This window comes from Amblyomma americanum, chromosome 10 (assembly GCF_052857255.1).
Source record: "Amblyomma americanum isolate KBUSLIRL-KWMA chromosome 10, ASM5285725v1, whole genome shotgun sequence".
Classification (NCBI taxonomy): domain Eukaryota; kingdom Metazoa; phylum Arthropoda; class Arachnida; order Ixodida; family Ixodidae; genus Amblyomma; species Amblyomma americanum.
The window spans coordinates 39,870,951-39,893,448 of NC_135506.1; the positions used below are offsets into that span (position 1 = coordinate 39,870,951).

The 22,498-nt window shown below is 45.6% G+C and overlaps 2 protein-coding genes across 3 annotated transcripts; one reads left to right on the forward strand and one right to left on the reverse strand.

Moving 5' to 3' along the window:
• Positions 1 to 1,435: 1,435 nt before the first annotated feature.
• Positions 1,436 to 10,070, forward strand: LOC144106281 (uncharacterized). Of its 2 annotated transcripts, none has more exons than XM_077639046.1 (5): positions 1,436 to 1,616; positions 4,207 to 4,345; positions 7,514 to 7,656; positions 8,488 to 8,596; positions 9,770 to 10,070. In XM_077639046.1, exons 1-5 carry the CDS (start codon positions 1,547 to 1,549, stop codon positions 9,987 to 9,989), a joined length of 681 nt encoding a protein of 226 aa, XP_077495172.1. In that variant the 5' UTR covers positions 1,436 to 1,546; the 3' UTR covers positions 9,990 to 10,070. The 2 variants fall into 2 exon arrangements, with proteins under 2 accessions (XP_077495172.1, XP_077495171.1); XM_077639045.1 differs by having other exon boundaries at positions 1,448 to 1,616; positions 7,508 to 7,656.
• Positions 10,071 to 14,216: 4,146 nt separating this feature from the next.
• LOC144106587 (uncharacterized) lies at positions 14,217 to 22,377 on the reverse strand. Its single transcript, XM_077639435.1, has 5 exons — positions 22,150 to 22,377; positions 21,284 to 21,422; positions 19,278 to 19,417; positions 15,639 to 15,741; positions 14,217 to 14,984 (listed from the first exon to the last, which is right to left on the reverse strand). Exons 1-5 carry the CDS (start codon positions 22,217 to 22,219, stop codon positions 14,714 to 14,716), a joined length of 723 nt encoding a protein of 240 aa, XP_077495561.1. The 5' UTR covers positions 22,220 to 22,377; the 3' UTR covers positions 14,217 to 14,713.
• Between the last annotated feature and the right edge of the window lie 121 nt (positions 22,378 to 22,498).

Sequence of the window (22,498 nt, forward strand, 5' to 3'; positions counted from 1 at the left end):
TTCCACGCTTATGAAAAACCTGCCTAGATTGCACAGCAAAAAAAAAATTATTAAATTTGTGCAATTGCTGTCGGTCCCTGACGCTCACACATCCTGACTCTGCAATATGTCCACCTTCTTGGACTCTTTTCGACATACTTTTGTGAAAGGTCATTGGCTGTAACCACTTGTAACCAGTGTGGCCAATAGAATGTGACAATTCAGTTCAATGTTCACGTTGGAAACGCTGATCAGGGGAAAAAATAAGGAATACATGAATAAGCCAATAAAGAAATGTATCGAGATAGACTGGACATAAGGAGATGCTGAGAACGCTGCCCATAGGAAAGCACACACCCTTACGCACCAAGTCCCGAACATTAGTGCATCCCCTACCAGCCTCCCTTTTGATGCCCGTTCCGCTCTTCGCCTCTTCACATCATCTTTAGGAAAATTATGCGTACCCTGATTTTCTCGTGCGCTTTCCCTCTCCTTCACAACTTGGCAAGATTGGAGGAATTGTCGCTTAGACATCTCCTACGAGGAGATAGATAAGGGCTCGGTGACCTGCCTATGGGTCTCTCAGAGAAGGCAGAACCTAGCGCATCTGATTCAGTGATCTGACCAGCAGTCAGTGATCAGTGATCAGTGACGCTGACGCGGAGTTCGCAACCTGCTGGGGACAAGTGCAGGAACAAGTGCTCCAAGAACACGAATATTACTGTAAGTGCAACTTACGGTTATGTCTTAACTGTTCGAAAAAGAAGAGAACTAGGTGCCGAGGGGGGGGGGGGGGGGGCAATCCCCCGTCGTGGGTCCGTGCCATGTCACAAAGGCAACAAAACAACAACAAAACGCGAGGCTCAGCAGAGCCTCGATGTTAACGTTCGTGATGCGAAGCAACAAAATGAAGTGGCCGAAGGCCGACGTGCGCACCCGCGTGCCTTAACCTCTGAGCCACAAGGAAGACGATAACCTTCAGATAAAATATCTTCTTCTGATTGCGATCTCGCAAGAACAGCGCGGGACTCATTGCGCGAAGCCTGCTGCCTATCTGTGCTAGGTTTCCTTACTGACAAACCTCCTTGGTTCTGCATGATTAGAGAAAACCGCACGCGGCACGCATTCGTGCGGTATTGTATTGAGTCGTCAACGTGGCAAATACAGCATTTTATGTTATCTGATACTCTGGCAGGCATTAATGTCAGCTGAAAAGAGGAAGCAGGCGTAAGGGCGGCGGCGAAACCGGATATTGAAGTAAATGCGAAAACTAAATAGTAATTTCCGGGCGGCATAGCTGCCAATGAGCAATATTGGGGAATGCCTGTAATCAGGAGTCTCCGCCATTTCCTGCTACTGGTTTTTATTCTTGTTGTTGCCGACACGACAATTGCGCCCCCGTCCCCAAGCTGAGTATTGCGTGTATTGTTTGCTGATAAGGGACCAGTGAAAAAACGAAATGGTCTCATGAAACGGGGCCTCACCCATTGCTCCAGCTATCGACACTCCCGAGAGAAGCAGTGGAAAGTGTGTTCCACAGTGTGACGGGGGGCCATATTGTCTCAAGATGGAGGCATCAGCTGGGACACTGCTTTGCCTGAGTACTCTGATCTTCACGATGTTCACGATAGTGCAAGGTAAGGTAGTTTTGCATGTACACGCTCGCGCACTTAGAGTGCATACACGAGCGTGTGGCCGCACCCCGCGGAGTTCTAGAGTGTACGAGTCGGTCGCACGTCGAAGGAAATTGGCGCAGGAGCCAAGGGCCTGGAGGTGGTGCTTCGCTTTGTTTGTCCGCTTCGATGCTCCAATGGGCGGGACGCACTGTAGCTTCGCGAAGCGCGGCACGTGCTCAAGTATTCCTGTTCAGAGTGTGCGACCCTGAACAGGGTGGTGACAGCAAGCCGGTAATTTAATGCGCGTCAGATGCCATGGACCGCGTTGTAATATTCAATTTCAAGATCTACTAGGTGGAATCGATGACTGGTAAAACCGCTGCTGCTTACACGGGGGGACTCGTGAGAGAAACAAAGAAGGGATCCCACACTTTGAATGCGCTTCCTTCTGCCCACGCGTTTGACAAACCTTTTTTTTTACCTTTGCTTCATTTGTACGGAAGAGTGTTTAGCAAAGGCAGATAGAGAAAATAGCGTGCTTCAGTGAGTTCTCACAAAATTTCATACAACTAGCGTACCCCAGACTAAAAGAATGACTTATTGGGGTAATTTGTCGGCGAAATTTTAGCGACGATATATTCAGGAAGTAGAGTGCCAAGCGCAAGTGGCAGGGCCGGAGCGGCGCAATCGCACCAGGCGTTGCTGTGGTTCGCTAACACGCATATGGCGACATTTCCAAGCTCTTCCCTGTTTGCAGCAGGTGAAGGCCGGCAGGAAGTAAGTTTTGTCCAACGTGGCGCTTCCGAAGCGTTGGAGAGCTACTCTGCTGATTCAGACGTTTGCCGGTTGTGCGCCTGTAGACTGAATAGTGGAAACGACCTGATACTCTTGTTATTATTGTGTTAGCGAACCGCAGAGCCCCGAGTTGTCATTCTACTCCTGCGATCACTAGCGCCTTGAGTTAATCTGTTTTACACCCTTGTACGTGACGAGTGATGCTTGGTAATTCTTTTGTAGTAAAATTGTGGTCTCCGAAGAACCAACGCAAAAAGAACAACGGACAAGAAACAAGGAGGCCGACACGAACAGAAGCGTTATTTCTTTTTGCGCCGGTTCCTCTGATATCATGGCCTACCAACTAGCCCAACAACAAGTTTTGCTGTAATATTGAGTTCATGCTAACTTTTCAAATGCAGGACAAACAACGTACCTTTCTGCGTCAGCTTTCTGGTACCGAACTAAAATTTACAACGGACGCCATCAGCTGAATTTCTTATATCCCAGGAAGTATTCACTGTCAGTAATGGCGTTATCGAAGCGTTGCAGCACCGCTGTGCGCAGTTATCGCAGCTGTTTCCCCGAGATGAAAATGTATGCTCTCTTCCGCACCAGCGAGTGGACCTATTGTGATAATACGCCGTACGATAACGGAGGTCCCTGCGGAAAACAGAGTATTCTGACGTGCGGACAATTGAAAGAGTGTAGTCCCAGGTGAATTTCCGGGCTAGTTGTAGCTTCTGCTTAGTGCCACAGTGAGGAAGAGATTGGTCTTTAATAAGAGAATAAACACTCATTCGCATCCACGCAAGCGCAGACAATACAGCTTCCACATAAACTTCGTAGTTAAGGAAAAATTCGTCCTGGTCCGCGGTTCGAGCCCGTGACCACCGCTTCACCTCAGCAGTTTTTCACTTCAGCCGTAGCAGTGAACAATGTTCACCAACACTGTTTCCTCTTCGACTTAGTGACTAACTCGGTCCCGCCCTACCATACTCTAGCCACGCCTGTTAGTTGAGGTGGTAGAGCGACTGCTGACGTGAAGCGGTGGTCACCGTCTCGAATCGCGGACCAGGACGAATTTTTCATTAACTACGAAGTTTCTGTAGAAACTGTATAGCTTTCCTTTGCAGCCGTATGTCTGCGCTTGAGTGGGTGACAATGAGTAATTACTCCCTTATTACAAAGTTAACCCATTTTGGGGGAGTCCCCTAAACATTTGAACAAGAATGATCTTAATTCAGGGCATTTTCACTCCATCAGCAATCTTAAACAAGCACCTTATTCTAGACATGCGTCCTAGAGAGATGCGTTGAGAGGCAACGATCGGTGGAGAGGGCAGCAAATGTCGAATGTATAATACCGTTCTGAGCGACGCGCATGCAGTAGAATTTCATACGATCCATCCGAGGTGAACGAATGAACAGTGCTTTCACAAGAGATGAAAAGTTTGAGGGGCACGGGCATATTCTCAGTCTCTTCAACGTCATCTCAGATGATTAGGGCTGCTGCTGCTATTGATGTTCGTGATCGTCAGAAAGGAATTGTAAAATTTTTATAATTTGTCAGTTCTCAAAAACAACTGATCTCTGCTTATCGCACGGGATATTTGCCACAATTGCTCTATTTTATCTTTTTTAATCTATAGCTGGTGGGTGGGTAGCAGATTTTTGTCGCGTGATCACAACAGCTGATTCCCATCGAACGTTTTAGAGCTGTTGAAAGACATTGACCGCTTGAGTATTCCCCATTGTAGCACTGAACAAAAGCATGTCTGTTAGGTTACATCTTGCTTTACAATGCAATGCTCCGTTTTCTTCATTTTTCTTTGAAGGGTATGGTCTGAAATCCCAATGCGACGTTCAGGGTGTCTCGGCGTGCTACTGGGCTGTTGGCGTATGGTACGGAAGAATGCCTTTTGCAGACAACGTTCCCGAAGACAGGAACGAGTACCTTGCAAGCCTCTGTCAAATGTATGTGATCAAAGCCATTGAGTTCTGTTTCGTACGCGTAAATTCCTGTTCATAAACGTATTCTGGCCTGCTCTTCCGACGCCACATTTTTTACAGCTCGCTTGGGAAATGCCTAGTAGGAAAGGTTCTCGTACTCGGAAGTTGCTGAGAATGCAAATGCGGCGCTAATATGCAGCGCTAAAACGACATGAGGTCATTGTCTTGTGGCACTGGGTCTCGAACCTACACTTATTGTCACTAAACCTTGCTGATGGTGGAAAGGTACCCCTCACGCGCGCACCACAAAGGCCTTTGCAAATCAGGCGCTTGTGTTAAAAAGCGCATGGTGCACAGGTGCAACGCACGAGCGCTGCGCCTTTGCAGCTAAACACCTCGGAGGCGAACGTGCCTGTCAGAAGCCTTTCAGCGCGAAGCAGCGGACGTCGAAAACCTGTTATATAAGCGCCATCGTACATAGCAAAATGAAAGCAAAAGAGGAAAACTGAAGTAGCTAACATTGTTTGAAAGCTTGTTTTAAATATGAAAAAGGTGTGTATGAGATTAATTTTTGGATCGATTTTTATATTTTGTGCTCGAATCTTAACACTGTGAAAGAACTGCAGCCATACCGAGTGCCTCATGGCGGCCAAGGCGTTAAATAAAACCTTCTGCTGATGACGAGAGAAACTGTAGGTACTTTTTTATGAAGGAAGTGAAATGAAACAATTTCTAAGGTCAAACAATGTTTAATGTATTCGACTTTACTTTTAGACCTGTCGCCTCAGTCATCGTATGTACAGCAACGGGTGCTAAAGCACGACTGTTTCACCTTCTGGCTGCATCGTGTGGTTTCGGCGCTCCTCCTTTGGTGAAAAGAGATGACTTTGCCGGAAAGGCCATCAAGCGGTGTAATGAATCAAGGGGTGTAATTAACGCAGAGGCGTAACTATACCAGCAAAACGGTTTAAAGGCAAGTAATGTTCTAAGTTTAAAAAAATTCAGTAAAGCTGTTAAACACTTTTCGCGAGTTTATCTAAACAAAATACAATCAGATTGGATCTTTGCTTCTAATAAACGCAGCGAAATGGCCACATATGTAGGCTTGTACCTCTAGACGCTTTGCAATTTGCGCAGACCCCTCGCTTAACAATGGAGATGGCTGGAAATGCTTGGAAAGCATCAAATTTAGCTTTCAAGTAACAGCACAGTTTTGCCTTAGGCGTCAAATCACATATGCCAAGGAGTTCGCGGAATTTCGTGGAAATAGTTCGCCAGACTTCGGTCAGTTGTGCCGAACAACGGTTACCAGTCTGTCGCTGCAGGCTCGATTACTTGCCTAACGCCCTTCATCGGCAGTGCCACGCATGCATCCGTAGCCACAGCCCTGCTGTGGCTACGGGGCCGAGCACGCACCGCGAATTCATTTCTTTGTGTTAAGAGAGCATCATTCTCTAAATAGAGGGCGTTTCACCTAAGATTTTACACAATTTTTAAAGATAGGCTTCTCCAGCTTGAAGAGCACTTTCTTCAGCTGAACATTGTCAGCGGTGTGGTACATCAGGAAACTGCTAAGATGGGCTATAACTAGCAGGCTTCTTAACTAATATTGAATAACCGCAGCGGTGGCTGAGTGGTTGAGCATCCGCCTCGCATGCGGGAGGTGCGAGGTTTGATCCCCAGTGCCGCCGGGTACCCACCGGTGATACAAAGGGTACAAACTTTCCCATTGTCAGGTGCTAGGCTTATTTAGGATGAAATGCTTGGGAAAAGGGTCTTGGACCCCTCCATGAGAAGTCTAAAATACCTTGTGCCATGGCGCTCATTAGCCATAGATCCTGTTGCGCCATAAAAATCCATAGTGATCAACTAATATTGAATAGTTAACTTTTTAGTTTTCACCGCTGGCCTCTTTAGTTACTAAGAGGCGTGTAGCCCACGATAAGTAATATAATAATAATAATTGGTTTTTGTGGAAAAGAAATGGCGCAGTATCTGTCTCATATATTGTTGGACACCTGAACCGGGCCGTAAAGGAAGGGATAAAGGAAGGAGTGAAAGAAGAAAGGAAGAGAGAGGTGCCGTAGTGGAGGGCTGCGGATTAATTTCGACCACCTAGGATCTTTAACACGCGCTAACATCGCACAGCACACGGGCGCCTTGGCGTTTTTCCCTCATAAAAACGCAGCTGCCGCGGTCGGGTTCGATCCCGGGCGGTAAGTTATACACATATCGGTTTTTATAATTTCTAAAATGCGGTTACCCTCGGCGCAGTGGTCCAAAAAATTTCTGCTATTTCGATGAGTTAAGTGCATTGGAGAGGTTCCTCTGCATGCACGCTTCTCAAAAGCGTCTGAATTTTGGCGGGTCGCCAAAATTTCCTGGGCCACAGCGAGGTTGATCTTAGTTTTCCTAGAAAGGTAGCGAAGCTGAAAGCGCGTCATGATTAATACTGCTCCCGCGGTGCCTCAGTGGTTATGGCACTCGGCTGCTGACCCGAATGACGCGGGTTCGATCCCGTGGCGGCGGTTGCATTTTTATAAATAGATGGATGGAAACAACTTTTATTAGAAAAAAGGAAATAAAAAATCTTCCAGGGTTGTCTCTTACTGGTCCAGGAGTCCACGTGCTTGTACCTCACATAAGTCCCGATCTACCAGCCATTTCTGGCCGGCGGGCTGAGCGGTCCGTAAAGCAGCCTCCCAGGAAGAATGATGGTGGGGGTGATATGCCAGAGGCCCGTGTGTTGTGCGATGTCATTGCACGTTAAAGAACCCCAGGTGATCGAAATTTCCGGAGTTCTTCACTACGGCGTCCATCATAGACTGACTAGCTTTGGGACGTTACATACGAATAACCTAACCTAACCTAAAGATTTGCCAAATAGTTGGCTCTTTGAAAGTGAACGCCTGCCTTCCTGCTTGTCGTCCCTCATAGCCTGAGCCACTTTGGGACGTTGAGCCCCCATAAACCAAACCAATTATCTCTTGAATCTCAATGAAGCATCACAAATGAAGTGAATGCTTGTATTGGAGAAAAGTGCTAAAAACCTTGAGCATCCTGTTTTTTTTTTTGTTTTAACGGTCATCCAACAATTATATTGACCGCCATTCTCATAACGTTTACTCGAGAATCGCCAAGAAGTCTGTGTTCAATTCGTTGTCCCTTCTTGCGCCCTTCTGTCAGTCACAGCGGTCCAGAGGATTTTCCTGTGAACGCCACTTGCAAGGCATTGTACGGGAGCTGTTCGGATGACGAGAAGAGGAAGTTTACGCGAATGGAGGCGGGCTACTCAGCGCTTCAAGATGCAACCAGAGCTACGAAGGCTTGTGAGTGTAAGTGACTTTTGGTGCTCACTTCCGCATTGGAAAATAGTACATTTCAGGTAAAACTGACGCATGGTTGGGTTAACTGTTGTTAACTGCGTTAACTGCCTGTACAAATGAGTATGACTGGCATGTCAAAACGCGAATGTGTTAAGCAAATGTGATGTTTTGTGCGTATGAAAGATTACTATGCTCCGGGTGTTGTTCAGACTGCAGTTAAGGCCTATGAGTTTTAGAGTAGCATGACAGCCAGCATTACTGAAAAAGAAAATAATCACCGGAGATTATTGTTGTCACGTAACACTTCACTTAAAAATCGTGGAACTTAGTACAAGCCTTCTTATTAAGCTTTAAGTGAATTAAAAATTGAAATTTTTATTGGCAGCGTTCAGGTGTCAGTTTTTCAATTGCTATTTATCCAATGTTTGACAGCAAGAGAATATTATACTGGTGTGCTAACGAACTTGGGAGCGGCTGTAAAACGTCCGCAGCTCAAAACGGAGTCTAGATGCTGTGAAACTTCTTGACGTGTCGAAGTTCCTATCTACTAAACGATATATAGGTTTCAATGGGTTCAATGTGTTTTCGTTCGTTTTTTAGCTTGAAAGCACAACCACACTCTGTACATTATTCATATTAAGGTCAGAAGTGCTTTTTTTTACAAGAAATAAGTTTTTCATTGTATATTTAACCCGTCTTCCAAACACAGCTACTGACAAAACCAATAGCTTAGCTCAGGGTTCTCGTAAAAGAAATATCACTTTCCAGAAACATTCAAAGCAAGATGTCTTGTTGTGGCTTACGGAAATCTAATTTTTTTCATTTTTTGTTCTCCACCAGCCATCGTGCTTTTACGTCAGTGCTTGGACCTTGATGAAATGCTGAGATGCAACGTTATTCCATACATTGAAGACGAAAGCTTCGAGACGCTGGCTTGGGCGCACGAAAGGTACCAATAACGTGAATAAATATACGAACTTGCCGCAAGTTAGCTAAAACAAAACTTTTGGTTTAATTCAAAGCAGATTATCACCCTGAAAACGCTAAAGAGAGTAACTTACAAATCACATAAGCCAATGCGTTTGAATGCCATGTAGACTATACAAGAGTTGATCAAACCTCACGCTATTTTTTCAAAGAGGTGCTGTGCACAACTAGCAAACGCTGTATTCAAACTAATGCAAACTGCTCCAGTAACGTTTGTTGCTGGGCAAGTTGAATATGCATGTTAGAGTTCAAGAAATACGGCGCTATAAATCACACGAGACAAGGCAGGATGACGATGCATGCGCCAACATTTAACTTACAGTTTGAAGTTTGTGCCTGTATTGTCGTCCCGTCTCGTCTTGTGTGTTATGTAGTGCCTTATTTATTCAAGTATAGAAAACTACTCATCCAATGGGAACGCCTGTGACGGGCTGTGGTGGCACCCTGCAGTTCAATAAAGGGTGGCGAAGGTAGCACAAAAGATTTAAAACGCATTTTGTTTTCGAACATTGACTCTCTTTACTTCAGCAATTATGTGATAAATATGTGATTCTGTCCACAAAGTGACCATACCTAAACTCAAATCTTTGTAAAGTGCACCAACGAGGTATCAGGTGGGAAGCATATATTACCTGAGAGCTTACTTGTCCACATTTTTTGTTTGTTCGTTTTCTTCGAGCAAGACCAAATGTTGACCACTATGCATTAGTTTATTGAATTTATTATCTGCTTTCGCCATTCTATCAGTAGCTGGAACGTTTGGTCGACATCACCGCTCATATAGACAATTGGCGAACAATAACTAATAAAAAGAATATATATGGAAGGAAACAGATTGATATGAAATGTTTAAAACACAGGTAGTTAGAATTCGGAAAAACCGTACAGCAAGAAATGCATTTTACCTACCAAATCAAATAAACGCTTAAAATTTACTGACGTCATCCACTTCTATAAACTTGCTGTCAAGGCCATACCACTACATTGTTTAGCGAGTAAAAATTAACTTTCAAGCACTCTTTTTGCATTGAAAAAGAAGCAAAAATATAGGAACATGAATGTATCCGAGAATATTATTGGTGAGTGTTCTGTCTCGTACGCGTTTCATAATATACAACTTTGTTTCTTTCATCAGGGGTGCCCAGAACTTGAAGACTTGCCTTGTGAAGGCGGCTGAGTCCTGCAAGGGAAACCAGCCTGCTGTAGTCATTGAACGTCTGGAAAAGGTAGCCGATGCCATCATTGACCTAAGCTCGTTGTCAGAAAGCCAAAGCGGTGCTTCCATAATAAAGTATTCCGTCGCAATCGTCGGAGGCGCTCTGCTGTCCTTGTCAGCTCGGCAAATTTATTCATAACCAACTTTATTTTTCTATTACTTAAGCAGCACAGTTTTTGAGCGCATTTCTGTATATATTTTGTAAATAAACCTCATATACTCCAAAGTGTGCTCGCACTGTTGTTTTGTACCCCAGCACAAATCGAACGACCTGGCAGCCATTATTGAAAAGGGGAGGGTACTGGCTTTGTAAAGGTGATGAACTATGCTGATACTGGCATGCAGCTATGCCAACATCGAGCTGGTTTATCGTAGCCTACCAGCGAGCATTAGGTAAGTAAATCAGTGAATAACGTCAGCAGATACTCAGATACCGTTTCTTTAATGTTTAGCTTCCAAGCGTCATTGGTCGCTCGAGCCCAGCTGTCACGGACGTCGCTTTTTAAAGCGCCAACTCCAAGGGCCCCTCCTGGGCGTACGCGCTCCGCGTCGGCGCTCTTGGCGTACTCCAAAAACGGTCTGCGCATGCGCACTGTAGGAGACGCCAGCGAGCCTTGGTGAGGCGCCGACATCTGTCCGTGCTAGATATCGGCGCCAGCGCACGGGCGCTCGTGTACGCGTCGGAAGAGGGGTCAGGTTTACAAGTGGAGGATCACGAGGCTCTCGGTGACTTTTCTTCATGCCTTGAACCGATTCCAGGTTCCCCGAATCTTTCTTCGCGACGCTCCGCGAAGGGCCCTTCCCCCTGGAAGTGCCCTTCGAGTTGACGCTTTGGAGTTGGCCCTTGGAGTTGGCCTCATACTGTCGTCAGTTCGCAGAGCGTGTCACGCGTTTAACTCGGGAACTAAAAATGATAGTAGAAAAAGAATGGTTGTTTCAGATAGGGGAGGAAAAAATAAACCTAGAAAACAAGTTTGATGACTGTAGAGCAATTAGTTAATTAATTATAGGCAAAAATGCCAGAATTGCGTCGAAATAGCGAGGACGTCGATATAGCCACGAAAACGATGTGACGTTCTTCCACCGGAAGTCGTCACGGCATAGCGATAATAATCACAGAATGGTCGGAAAAACGTCGAATTTTTGTTAAAGTAGATGGAAAAAAGCATAATAAATATTTAAGATCTGTGAAAGATGCACAATTTGGGTATCGATATAGCCACGGGAACGGTGTGACTTCACATCTAGCGGAAGTCGTCACGGAATTGTGAAAAATGTTACAGAATGGTCGTCTTTTGCCTCTGAACACTTTAGTTGCCAAAGTGTCTCGTAATTTTTAATTATGAGGCAACTGTGGAATATTGTAAGATTCTGTTATGAAAATGTTGAAGGAAATGGTCTAAGCTCCCGATGCATCGCTAAGTGTTGCTTATAAAATTTGTTCTGTGCGGACAGAGTAGTTAGAACTGGCTTGGAAAAGCAATTGGGTGCGTTTTCGGAAACAAAGGGCAGAAACCTACAAGATTCCCGAGAAAGGAAGTGCAAATATATTGATTGTTATGGTGGAGTCTTCAATCTTACGATATGCGAAAAATAATGCGTTCATATACAACTTCCCGTTCAAAAAATAAGGGTTGTCCAGAATTCCAGGGTATGTGCAAGCTCGGGTGAATGAACAACTGTAAAAAAAACGAAATTGCGTTGAACCACGACTAGCATCCTGTAGCATTTTAGCCGACAAAAGGTAGAGTTGTTTTCGTCCAGTATGCCTAAACTAACTACCAGTTTTTACATACTTAAGCGAAGTTCGACGTGTTATCTTAGCAACTAATATTCCTTAAACGTAAGCACATTATCAGCAATGAAAAGCGCGAGCTGAAAGCATGCTGAACGTAAAAGCGCAAAAAACAAGGACGTAGAATAAGACACACAACACGAGCGCTCATGTTGTGTGTCTTATTCTGCGTCCTTGTTTTTTGCGCTTTTACGTTCAGCATGGTAAACCAACTCGCCCAAACTCGGCCTTTATTGAGCTGAAAGCGGCGGCTTTTCTGGCCCGTTTGTACGCTTCTTTAGATGTGTGGAGAAAATAAATTTAGGTGGGCGCAATTTTTTTTTGTGAAAGTGCACTTGGTTTCTAGTGCCAAATTGTTCAACGGCTCTTATTCTGGAATCACAGATTATATTTCAGGTGGCGAGGAAACCAATATCCGAACATTAAAGGATTCACATGCAACCGCGCATGTGACATTTCATCAGTCAACTGGGCATCTCTTTGAAGGCTACTCAATGCAGCGAACCTCTATAACGGCTATGTTAAAGCCCTGCTGAAATAACTACATCAGCAGAAAGTGTAACTAACTCTGTTGCTCTGCGCGTAATCGGAAGTACGATTTCTCGCTGTCCTACTCCAACTTTAAAGCGAAGGAATGATAAGAGGCCGATAAACTGATTTGGAGGTGAACGTAAAGAAGAAAAAACGGCAAACAAAAACCATTCTGTGCGTTTCCAGCTTGAATTAAACAATATAAAGTAATTTGCGATTCAGAGGAACTTCTAGGCGATAAATGGATATAAAGGTATTGAAAAGCGTTTCTGACATAAATTTTGAAGCATACAACAAGGTTTTGGTTTACGGTTTATAGTTGTTTGACGTCCCAAAGCGACTCAGGCTATGAGCGACGCCGTAGTGAAGGGCTCCGGAAATTTCGACAGCCTGGGGTTCTTTAACGTGCATGGACATCGCACAGTACACGGACCTCTAGAATTTCGCCTCCATCGAAATTCGTCCGCCGCGGCCGGAATAGAACTCGCGGCTCTCGGGTCGGCAGCCGAGCGCCATAACCAACGAGCAACAGTGGTGACCTGAATACAACAAGGAACTCCACAACAAATTCGCTGAGCTCTAAGCAAGAAAAATTGACAGCAACTAGTTCAGCCGCTTCCGTCCCCCCTTTTCCAGTTAGGCTCAGCTAGTCTTCCGTTATTGGCAAATGTGACTGACATTTTAGCTACCAAAATATGTTCGCAAATGACGTAAGGTTTGTTCTCTCAACTGTACTGCGGTATGCCGGCAAATATTACATCACAACTTTCGTTCTGTGCAAAACATGGTACTCCTTTTCTTCGCATGCCGGTGGTGTTTGCGAGACAACTTAAGCAAGCACCCAAGAAGGGACTCAAGAAAGACCCCAAGAAGGGAAGAATAGCAGAATGCATGCAACATATGAGAGCTCTCTTGAACAGTAACAGCTCTTTGACGTGCCAGCATCCTCTGATTACAAGGCAGGCAAGGTGAATGCGGCAACTCCTCTCCCTCAGCTAGGCAGCACTTTGAGTCTAGCTTTTCTGTCTCCTTCGTATACAACTTATACCTACCGCCATGGATGATCAACTGCGGCTGCGCCTCTATATTCCTTCCGTTTATAGTGCTGAAGAAGACAAAGCAGGCGTTAGCTGTTCATTTCTTGGCATCCAAGCGATACACTCTCATTTAATATCTATGCACCAGTTCTACATAGCAAGGTTGCCATAGACGATCAACTTTGAGTCCATAAATCATATCAAAGCCGAAATCTGGCATGGCTTAAAGTGAGCAGACAGATTCCGGCCACAGACTAATACACATAAACCGGTCAATGCTTACATAAACTAACGGCGAAATGTACACAGTACGCGTTCATTCCTGCGCCGACAGCATTGTTTCAAGCTCCAAGTGAGCTACAATTATTGTCACCCTTCAAATATCCCAGCCAAGCCCAACAGTACTTCTTGGGACAAATAGGAAGACTGTCCGTTTCGGAAGAAAAGTAAATGTGCCTCGCATATCATCTCAGTCACAACAACGGCATGGAACCTGCGTGATAACTGAATTTCAAACTATTAATTGTTGAAAAAAAACATCATCATAAAGGGCCCACCCAGTGCACCGTTTCAGGATGAAAGAAGAGGCAGTATATTATGCTGCTGATCCCCGCGAAACGGTTTCTTCGCTTCGTCCGCAGTCTCTTTTTATGACGTATCCCTTTAGCCCGGAAAGACGTATTGCTTGTTCAGTATTCACAAGCATCGCCCAAAGTGCGCACTTCCTATTTTCTTAAGTGCGGTGTGAATCTCCCACATCCGTCGCTATAGCGAGGTCTCAAAGCGGAAACACTTAAATAACGCCTGAAATCGAAACACTGGAACCATGAAATAGTTTGGTAGGGCACTTTATTATTATTACGTGTGAGGTCGGTCAAATCACTTGACCAGTGCGTTTATTAGTGCAACGACAACGTAAGAAATTTTAAAGAGTTCAGCCGCACCGGGCTGCTGCTGAGGAAAATCGGTATTCAGACATCTTGCACCGACCCATCACACACACTGGCACATGGACGTCAAGCATTTATTGAAGAAGCAGTGCAGCGCATTCACAAGGCATAACAAAGGAGAAGGATTCTGGACAAACACGAATTTTCATTTCTTCTCTGTCTTCATTGCGTGTGTCTTTCGAATGCATTATATTACTTCTTCAAACTATGAGCTATCTAGTCCGTCTGCAAGTTTTGTTGAACCGTCAAGAATTAGGTCGAGGAGCCCAGTGTCTAAAGCTCTGTAAAACCCACAAACCTGAAGCCACTAGATCTGAAGCAGAGTTTTATTGTCCTCACTCCTAGTCCATATCTTGTATAACCGATGTGCAATGTCTGAACGTTATTCTCCGCCTTCCGCACCAGAGAGTGCGATGCGATACTGAGCAGTTAGTTACTCCTGCACAGAAGGACCCTCAACAATGAAGCTTGTTTCCCGAGGACTCTTCTTGAAGTTCGCACGCGGACGTCACAGTTTGCTCATGCAAGCCACCGCTTACCGCCAACCCTCTCAACAAATTGAGGATATCGACACGCTGAGCAGTGATGTGGCCACTATGAGAGTTAAGGAGGAGAATAATTGCGCAGTAACACTGGCGCTGGTTGGAGCAACCGTCGTGGCTCTCTTCCCGTATGGGGAAACCAGCGGTTGGTGAATTTTTGAGAACAGTTCCGTCAGGGTCACACCAGACAGCTTCACGTAACTCTTGGCGCTCAGCGTCCCTGGGCCGGTGCAAGTTTTCACAGCATCGTCGAGGCATCGGCTAAAATTAGTAGCCGCTCTGGAATCAGCAAATAGGAAGTTTTATATGACTGTTCAAACAGAGCAGAAGTTTATAAGTCCTCAAATAAAGTATCCTCAACAATAAAGAAGAGTGCGGATTTAAAAACTCTTCGCTGATCTTAAGTGTTCCTATGTTATGTTCTCTAAAAGTATATATTGTTCTTCTTCGCGTAAAAAAACTAAAACGCTGCCTGACTTGAAGGCAACCCTTTAAGCCCGTTTAGGCATTCACACATAGTTTTTTTTCAAAGATAACAGGGCTACAGGGTTTGTTTGTCAGCGGAGTAATAGAGCTCTTACAGCATCTCAAAAAACAACTGGTTTCGAAAATTGAGGAAAATGGTACTCCTTACCTCACGTAGGTTTACAGCATAAAGAGTGCCAGAAGTGTTTCGCTACATGGCTAAGAAACAAACCTCACTGCCTGGTTTCCTTTCGAAAAGGCGGTACATCAGTTATTGTCTACGTTTCTCTAAACGTGGTCGCCCAGTCTTCTTCTTTACTCTGCCATGCTTTTTGCAATGAATTCGTAGACACAAGCGAGTCTGCCTTCTAGACTAGATGAACAGGGTCTGCCCCTTTAGGTTCCTTGAGTTCTTTGCCAAGTTTCTTGCACACCCGCTCAATTACTTATATTTAGGGGCCCACTTACTCGAAGTTGGTCCTTTCACTCTCAGGAGTGGGTACCATCACTAGCCGCATCCGGCAACCTAGGAGTATCCTCTCGTTGGTGCAGGAATTCAGTACCGCCAGTTCTGCAAGAAAGGAGAGTAGGAATCACAGTAACATTTGCCAGACCGGCGTGAAAGCGTCCCAAATGTGGAGACGCTTTGTTACAAGCATCGCAATGAAACCGATGAAGACGAGTATTTAAAGAAAAAAAGAAAGATTGAGCTCAATACAATTTGACCGTTTATATTAATGCGGCGCTTTACACACACTGCGCCTTTTTACTGCTGGGAAACTATGAAAAGAAGGTCGCCTGAGCAATTCTTACCAAACACAAAGCCACGTGACGCATCCAGGAACCGATTGATTAACTAAATTATTTCTTATTACGCTGTATGTTGTTTTGTATGGTGGATAGGCATGCTTTACGTGCATATTGTTTGTGACCACGTGTATCAGGGGACCAGGTTAGCAGTAGTTTCAGTGACGCGTATATTAAGCCTCACCAAGAAAGAAACGCTCCATGAACCGTCAGCGCTGTGTTTCAATTCTTACTTGTCGAACCTTCACGCGTTCAATCCCTGCAATAATGAAAACTCTTAGGTGATCCTTGGTGGCTGGATTGTTTGAATGCGTAAGCAGCAGAAGAATGAAGGATCGGGCTAGTTCGTGCACGTGTTGGAAGTAACGCTCGTCCCTGTCTGTTCCTTCTTTGTCCGTGTTGTTTTAGCGCTTTCAAAAAATGTCAAGCGTTAGCCGCCAAACGTCGTTATATCCGTGGTTAAGAGAATTCGTTATACTCAAGGTGACACACTTAAGCTCGTTACACCAGAGGCATACATACGAAAGTATGCTATATCCAAGTTTAACGCACTAAAGTCCGTTACAGTCGAGGTGGCACACTGAGTTTCGTTATATTCGAGGTGTATGCAAATTTCGTATAGGTATTACACAATTTCGTTCGTAGCCCGGCGTGCAAGTTGCCACCTGCCCTGGGCTTCCTGCCACTGGCAGACGGCGGTCTGCATTTCCGATTATTTCAATGCGTTATTCAAACCCTGCAAGAGTCATTCGTATCACTTTCTGCCAACTGGTCCGCATACGCGTCAAGTAATGGCGAAGAGTGCTCTTGTCCTCTTCATGCGGTCTTTATTTGTTTTAGTTGGTGACTACGTGAACGTGCCATCGCACATACTTTGTTTAGGTTGCCCACAGCATATACTATGACATGCGCATATGAAAGGTAATGTTTTCGTAGCGATAGCTAGACTACGCCAGCCACTTAGCGAGGTCAGCGTGGCTGCGCTCTGAGCCATGGCACCACGGCTCCGCCATCTGTACGCTTGCACAGAGTGACGTCATAGCCCGCAGCTGGTATGTGGGGGGAGAGATTAAATCCAGGTCTAGGGACGAAGAGGAAGAAAAACGTCCAGCCAAACGCAGCGGCGAAAGACTGACTTAGCAACTTGACTCAGCGAGTTCCACTCAGCCTGATATAGCTATCGCGTCACTCTAGGTTTAACTAGAGCTAAACCACAGCCATTTTTTTTCTGAAATCCAATACAGACTGATTAAACGACATCAATGAAGGAAGGACCGGAAACAAAGCGTCATAATTCTACCAGGTGTTAAAGCGAGCACCGCCAGTAATTTTTTAAAATAGCCTTTTTGAAGTGTGAAGGCGCTTCTGCGGCACAATAATACCTGCGTTGGCGGACTTCAGGAAACATCACGATGCAGCCAAAGTTTGTTGGCCCACAGCGCCGACGGTAATCCCATGTTAGAAATATTGAAACTGATGTGGCTATAAAATTGATGTGTGCTGCGCCATGCCAGTGCGCGTTAAAGATCCCCAGGTGGTCGAAATTATTCCGCAACCTCCACTACGGCACCTCTTTCTTCCTTTCATCTTTCACTTCCTCCTTTATCCCTTTCCTTACGGCGCGGTTCAGGTGTCCAAAGGTATATGAGACAGATACTGCGTCATTTCCTTTCCCCAAAAAACCAATTATTATTTTTATTATTGGGGCTATTACTAACGACCGGCTACAAATCTCTGATTGCAATTGGTTGCCTAGCTGTGATAGGTAAAAAGTTATAACAGAAAGTAGTTAACCGGCTAACTGGATAACTTTATTGGCCTTTTTTCTGATGTCCGCCGACGCTGGTATTTTCCGCCGCTCGAACCGCCCTCATAGCTGAAAGTTTATTTTTAAACGTTTGTTGGAGCTTACCCCAAACAGCTAGTATATTGAGAGTGTTTCGTTTGCCTGCGTTTTTAACGGTCAGCAAACAGCACCGGGAGCCCCATGAAAGCTGTTACGCTGTATTGATGATAGTTTTGAATTCCTCTTCGCTTGGGTCTTCCCAAATCTGGAACTGCACACCTGCTGATTATAGTAGACGCATCTCACTTTATGCACGTCCCTTTTAGCGTGGACTGTCAATTATGAACAAACTACTGTGGTAAGCAGTATTTCTAGCAGAGGCGACCTAAAAAGATCTCAGAATCGGCAGGATAAGCATTGGATTTTTAAAAGTTCGGCTGCTAGGCCCAAGTTCATTGGATGAATCTCTGCCGCAGCAGCCGCATTTCTGGCAGTTAGGGGCAGTTAATCTGAAGCCTTCCGCTACGATGCTTTCCATAGCATATGTGCGACTTTCGGACATAAAACTGCACTTACGGTGCCATGCTTACCGTACAGTAACATATTATACTATACCATACTGCACCATACACACCATGCCATATTATACCTGAAGATACAAGGCGTAGGAGTAGACAGGACGAACAAACAAGGAACACGGTCCGTGTTCCTTCTAAAACTTGTATCTTCGAGTCATGCACCAACTCGCCCAGCAGTCGATTCTTCTCTACTATACCATAAGGGTGCCAGAGAGGGAAGGAAGGAGTGATTTCATGTCACCTGCAGGCAAATATACTCCGGGAGACCGGTAGAGACGGCAGATTTGTAGGCTGTCGTAGAACTTAAATGAGGTTCATATTCGATCAAGTCGTGGACACAAAACAGAAACATTCGAGGACAAAACAGCAACAAGTACACACAGTAGTCATCAGGGTAATAATGATCACTACTGTGGGCCGCACAGGATTTCAAGATGACTGTACGTTTTAGATTCCACGAGCAGGCTCATAATCTGCACCGGCGCGATTGTGCCAGAGCGATCTGGTACCGTTTTTCGTGGAGAACCGAAGCTGATAAAACCACGGGACGGCGTTAACAATCAAACAACACAAAAAAACAGACCTTCGCGGCAACGTGAAACCCGGCTTAGATGCGCATACATCTACCGTCTTTGTCAAAAGTAACCGAGCAACTGGGTTTCATTTCTTAGCAGTGTTGCTGAGCACTTATAGCACTCATTGAACTCCCAATATGTGTGACGTAAGTAGAGCCCTTGTCCTCGCCTTTCAAGACGTTTACGTCTTTAGGTGTTCCCTGAGGAATCAACCCTACCGCTGTGAACTAAACCCCGTTGCCTGATTACTTTAAACGAAGACGGTACAATGTGAGGCAATAAACACTTCATGTGCAATTAATGGTCACCTGGATTCGAAAGCCCACGGAGCGTGTAATTATCAGCTGCAGTGTCTACTCACCCTCGCACCTTTCTTCATCCATGAGCTTCGTCCGTAGTGTCTGGTAAGCGCGCTCTTGTCTGCTGAAGAGAGCAGCCTCCTCTTGGCTGCAGTTTGCATAGTACTGTGCACATACGGGCAGGGGCGGCAGAGCAATGTGCCTGTTTAGAGGTGTAAATGGGAGCAACTATTGCTACGAAATACGAAATAGCAGGCGCTGCACGGCAAATTCAAAACTCTATTCGAGTAAGGCAACTGAATATAAAATTGTTGTCCAATACTCTTCTCCCCTTCTCGCCAGCGCTCTCCTGTAAGACTTTTTTCTCTTCAGAGTATAGAACCCTCTACCTTCGCGCTACGTGTCAAGCCGGAATCAGAGCATCACTGCACCTTTTAAAGTCACGCATGCATGCATCGGTTAATTGTGGCCAATGGAATATCCAAATATTATCGGCGTTCATGCGAACAAGTCGCAGTTAAAAAAATGCCACGACGCTTGATGATTATTATGCGATGAAAATGTGTTAGCGCTACGTTTTTTTCTTGCTTTTAATTAGTTTCGTTCTACTTCTTATCTGCTGTTCATATTTGCCTATATACATTTGCATGCATTTTTTTCGCGCACTAAAGGATCTGCGCTCGACTCTGCTGAGCAAATTACCTGTATTCTTTCGTGAGTCACTCGCAGGAATTTTAACTTCTGCTGACCCATTTGAGGTCATTTTTGTTAGGATCTTCGCGTGCAGGCACCTTCTGGCCTCTACATGTGGGGACGGGTATTTTGCTTTCCACTTTGCCGACCACAAAAAGCGACAGGCGACTCTTCTGTGTACCACCCGTGGCAGGCGGAAAGTGTACACAACACTACACTTGACAACGTCGCCAAGGCAGTACCTTCCAGCCTCTCTATTAACCCTCAAAAGGAGAGGCCGGTTTCCGTCTCTCTCCAGTTTGCCGCCTGTCAGTCAGGGTGGCTCTTTCATGTACCGTCGTTGGGAGGTGCAAGGGGGCGGTTAGTGTACACAACACAATGCTGGACAACGCCGCAAACTTTTACTTGACTACGGGGCTTCTAATGCAAAAGCAATAATATATAGTAGGCCAAGGAACCGAACGAAAGCAAAATGTGCGCAACCGTCACTGACGGAGGTTGGCCTATAGTAAACAGTACCAATGAGTTCTTTAACGCACTAGTATCGAATGGCCACATGTAGCGTACATTGCTGGCCTGGCATGCAGGTGTGTCCATAAGTTATCATTGCTCTCCCAGTGGACATGCAAAACGAAGAGGTAGTCGACAAAAGAATGGACAGCCTGCATAGTACCGAGAACCTGCCTGAAGCTCTCTGTTTCGATAGTAGCGTCGTATCAAGCAGCTTATTAAGCGGAGATCGGAGGAAGCAGTTTTGGTCGTTATGTAGCGTCGCTTTCACGACGTCAACTACCGACCATAGATCGAGGCACGAGTGTTCGCACTCTGCTCAAATCACCCGTAGCTGGCGTCTCTGTGACAGCGTCGCGATGGGCGCATCAAAAAAAAAAGGAGCAATATCAAGGGAGAGTGAAACGACTTTATTAATATAAATTAATTACGCGGATGGTTCACGTAGGTCCGGAAACCACTGGCGAATATGGCCCTCCAGGCCTGACCGCTGGCGTTGAAGGGGGAGCTCTATGTAAGCCAGCTTCGCCTCCCACTGCTCATGAGTAAGCTCCTGTAGACAGTACGCTTTGCGTTGCTCGGGGCAGTTCCTGTCTCTCATATCTCCAAATGTGGCTTGGCTTTTAACGCATCTCAAGTTGCTGTCGACAGTATATCTCTCGGTTTAGTGCAAAGATTACAGCGGCAGCTGGGCAAGCGAGCGCCCACAAGGAGAAAAGGATGACATGAAAGGCGCAGTACGTAAATTTCGCATGAAGCTCTTCCCCGTACCCTTATCGCTTGGCCTTTGTTGACTACTTCTTCCTATGAATGCATGAGAACATAACACTGCAGAACAAATTGGCTGCAAATCTTGCATACTCACTCGCATAGCACCTTCAGGTGCTGCGGTTCCATGGTCAACTGTGCAAGGAGACCTCTCACAACATACTTAATTGCCAGGCTCCAGTAGCAGGCAATTCCATCTCCAACACTACATTTCTGGGATTCGTCAGCATTTACACCTGGAAAGTAAATGCCAATGAAGGATTTCTTACGCATAAGCAAAAAAAAAATTGCTGATGGCCTAGCTCTGTTAGGCCAGGATATACGTAGCGAAAGCGCGGAGACTTCTGCATCGAAACAGTGCATTCACTAGACGCGTCTTTATTCATGGTTAAAGCTTGAGCCGTCATGGCGGAGGGGTAGCGTCTCCGCGTCAAACGCCAATCATTGGTTGGTTGGTTTTTTGGGGAAAGGAAATGGCTTAGTATCTGTCTCATATATCGGCGGACACCTGAATCGCGCCGTAAGGAAAGGGATAAAGGAGGGAGTGAAAGAAGAGAGAGGTGCCGTAGTGGAGGGCTCTGGAATAATTTTGACCACCTGGGGATCTTTGACGTGCACTGACATCGCACAGCACACGGGCGCCTTAGCGTTTTTCCTCCGTAAAAACGCAGCTGCCGCGGCCGGGTTCGAGCATGGGAACTCCGGATCAGTAGCCGAGCGCCCTAACCACTGAGCCACAGCACCGATAAGTGTAGGGTTGTGTGAAGCGGCGGTGCTCGTCTTGTCATGTGCGTCATACAACCGATTAGTGACATCACCCTATTTTTCTTGCCACCGCTGGGATTTTCTGTACAAGCTGCCAGTATTCATACACACCTCACAAACACATGTCGCCGGCTTATCACATAACGGGACGAATAATGCTTTCGCAGTAATAACACTTCCCAAATAGGTTGGTCTTACCTTGTCCTTCCAGTAACGTCACGAGTAACAAAAGCGTCACTGTAGCAACCGTCATAGCTGACCCTGCCATGCTTGACGAGGTAGGCTATTCCTTTTTTGGGACTGCGGTGAGTAAGATCGAACAACCCGAATGCTTGGGACTTTCGAATCCCACAGTACAGACGAGATTTGCACACTGAGGGAAAAGGTGACACGTCCCGTTGCTGCAGTGAATGTGAACGATGCGTTACTTGTTTTGCAAAAGCAGATATCATTCCCTGACTTGTGACCGATCATCCTTGTTTGCTCTGCAGGCTATCTGCCACCGTACTGCCAAAGCCATATCTCCAAAACGATTACGGAGGTTAGC

Coding starts and splice junctions, on each gene's coding strand:
- LOC144106587 (XM_077639435.1), bottom strand. CDS start 22,219: ATGGCAGGGTCAGCTATGACGGTTGCTACAGTGACGCTTTTGTTACTC. Junction 21,423..22,149: donor GACGTTACTGGAAGGACAAG/GTAAGACCAACC, acceptor TTTACTTTCCAG/GTGTAAATGCTGACGAATCC. Junction 19,418..21,283: donor CACCTGAAGGTGCTATGCGA/GTGAGTATGCAA, acceptor ACCTCTAAACAG/GCACATTGCTCTGCCGCCCC.
- LOC144106281 (XM_077639045.1), top strand. CDS start 1,547: ATGGAGGCATCAGCTGGGACACTGCTTTGCCTGAGTACTCTGATCTTC. Junction 7,657..8,487: donor AGCTACGAAGGCTTGTGAGT/GTAAGTGACTTT, acceptor GTTCTCCACCAG/CCATCGTGCTTTTACGTCAG. Junction 8,597..9,769: donor CTGGCTTGGGCGCACGAAAG/GTACCAATAACG, acceptor TTCTTTCATCAG/GGGTGCCCAGAACTTGAAGA.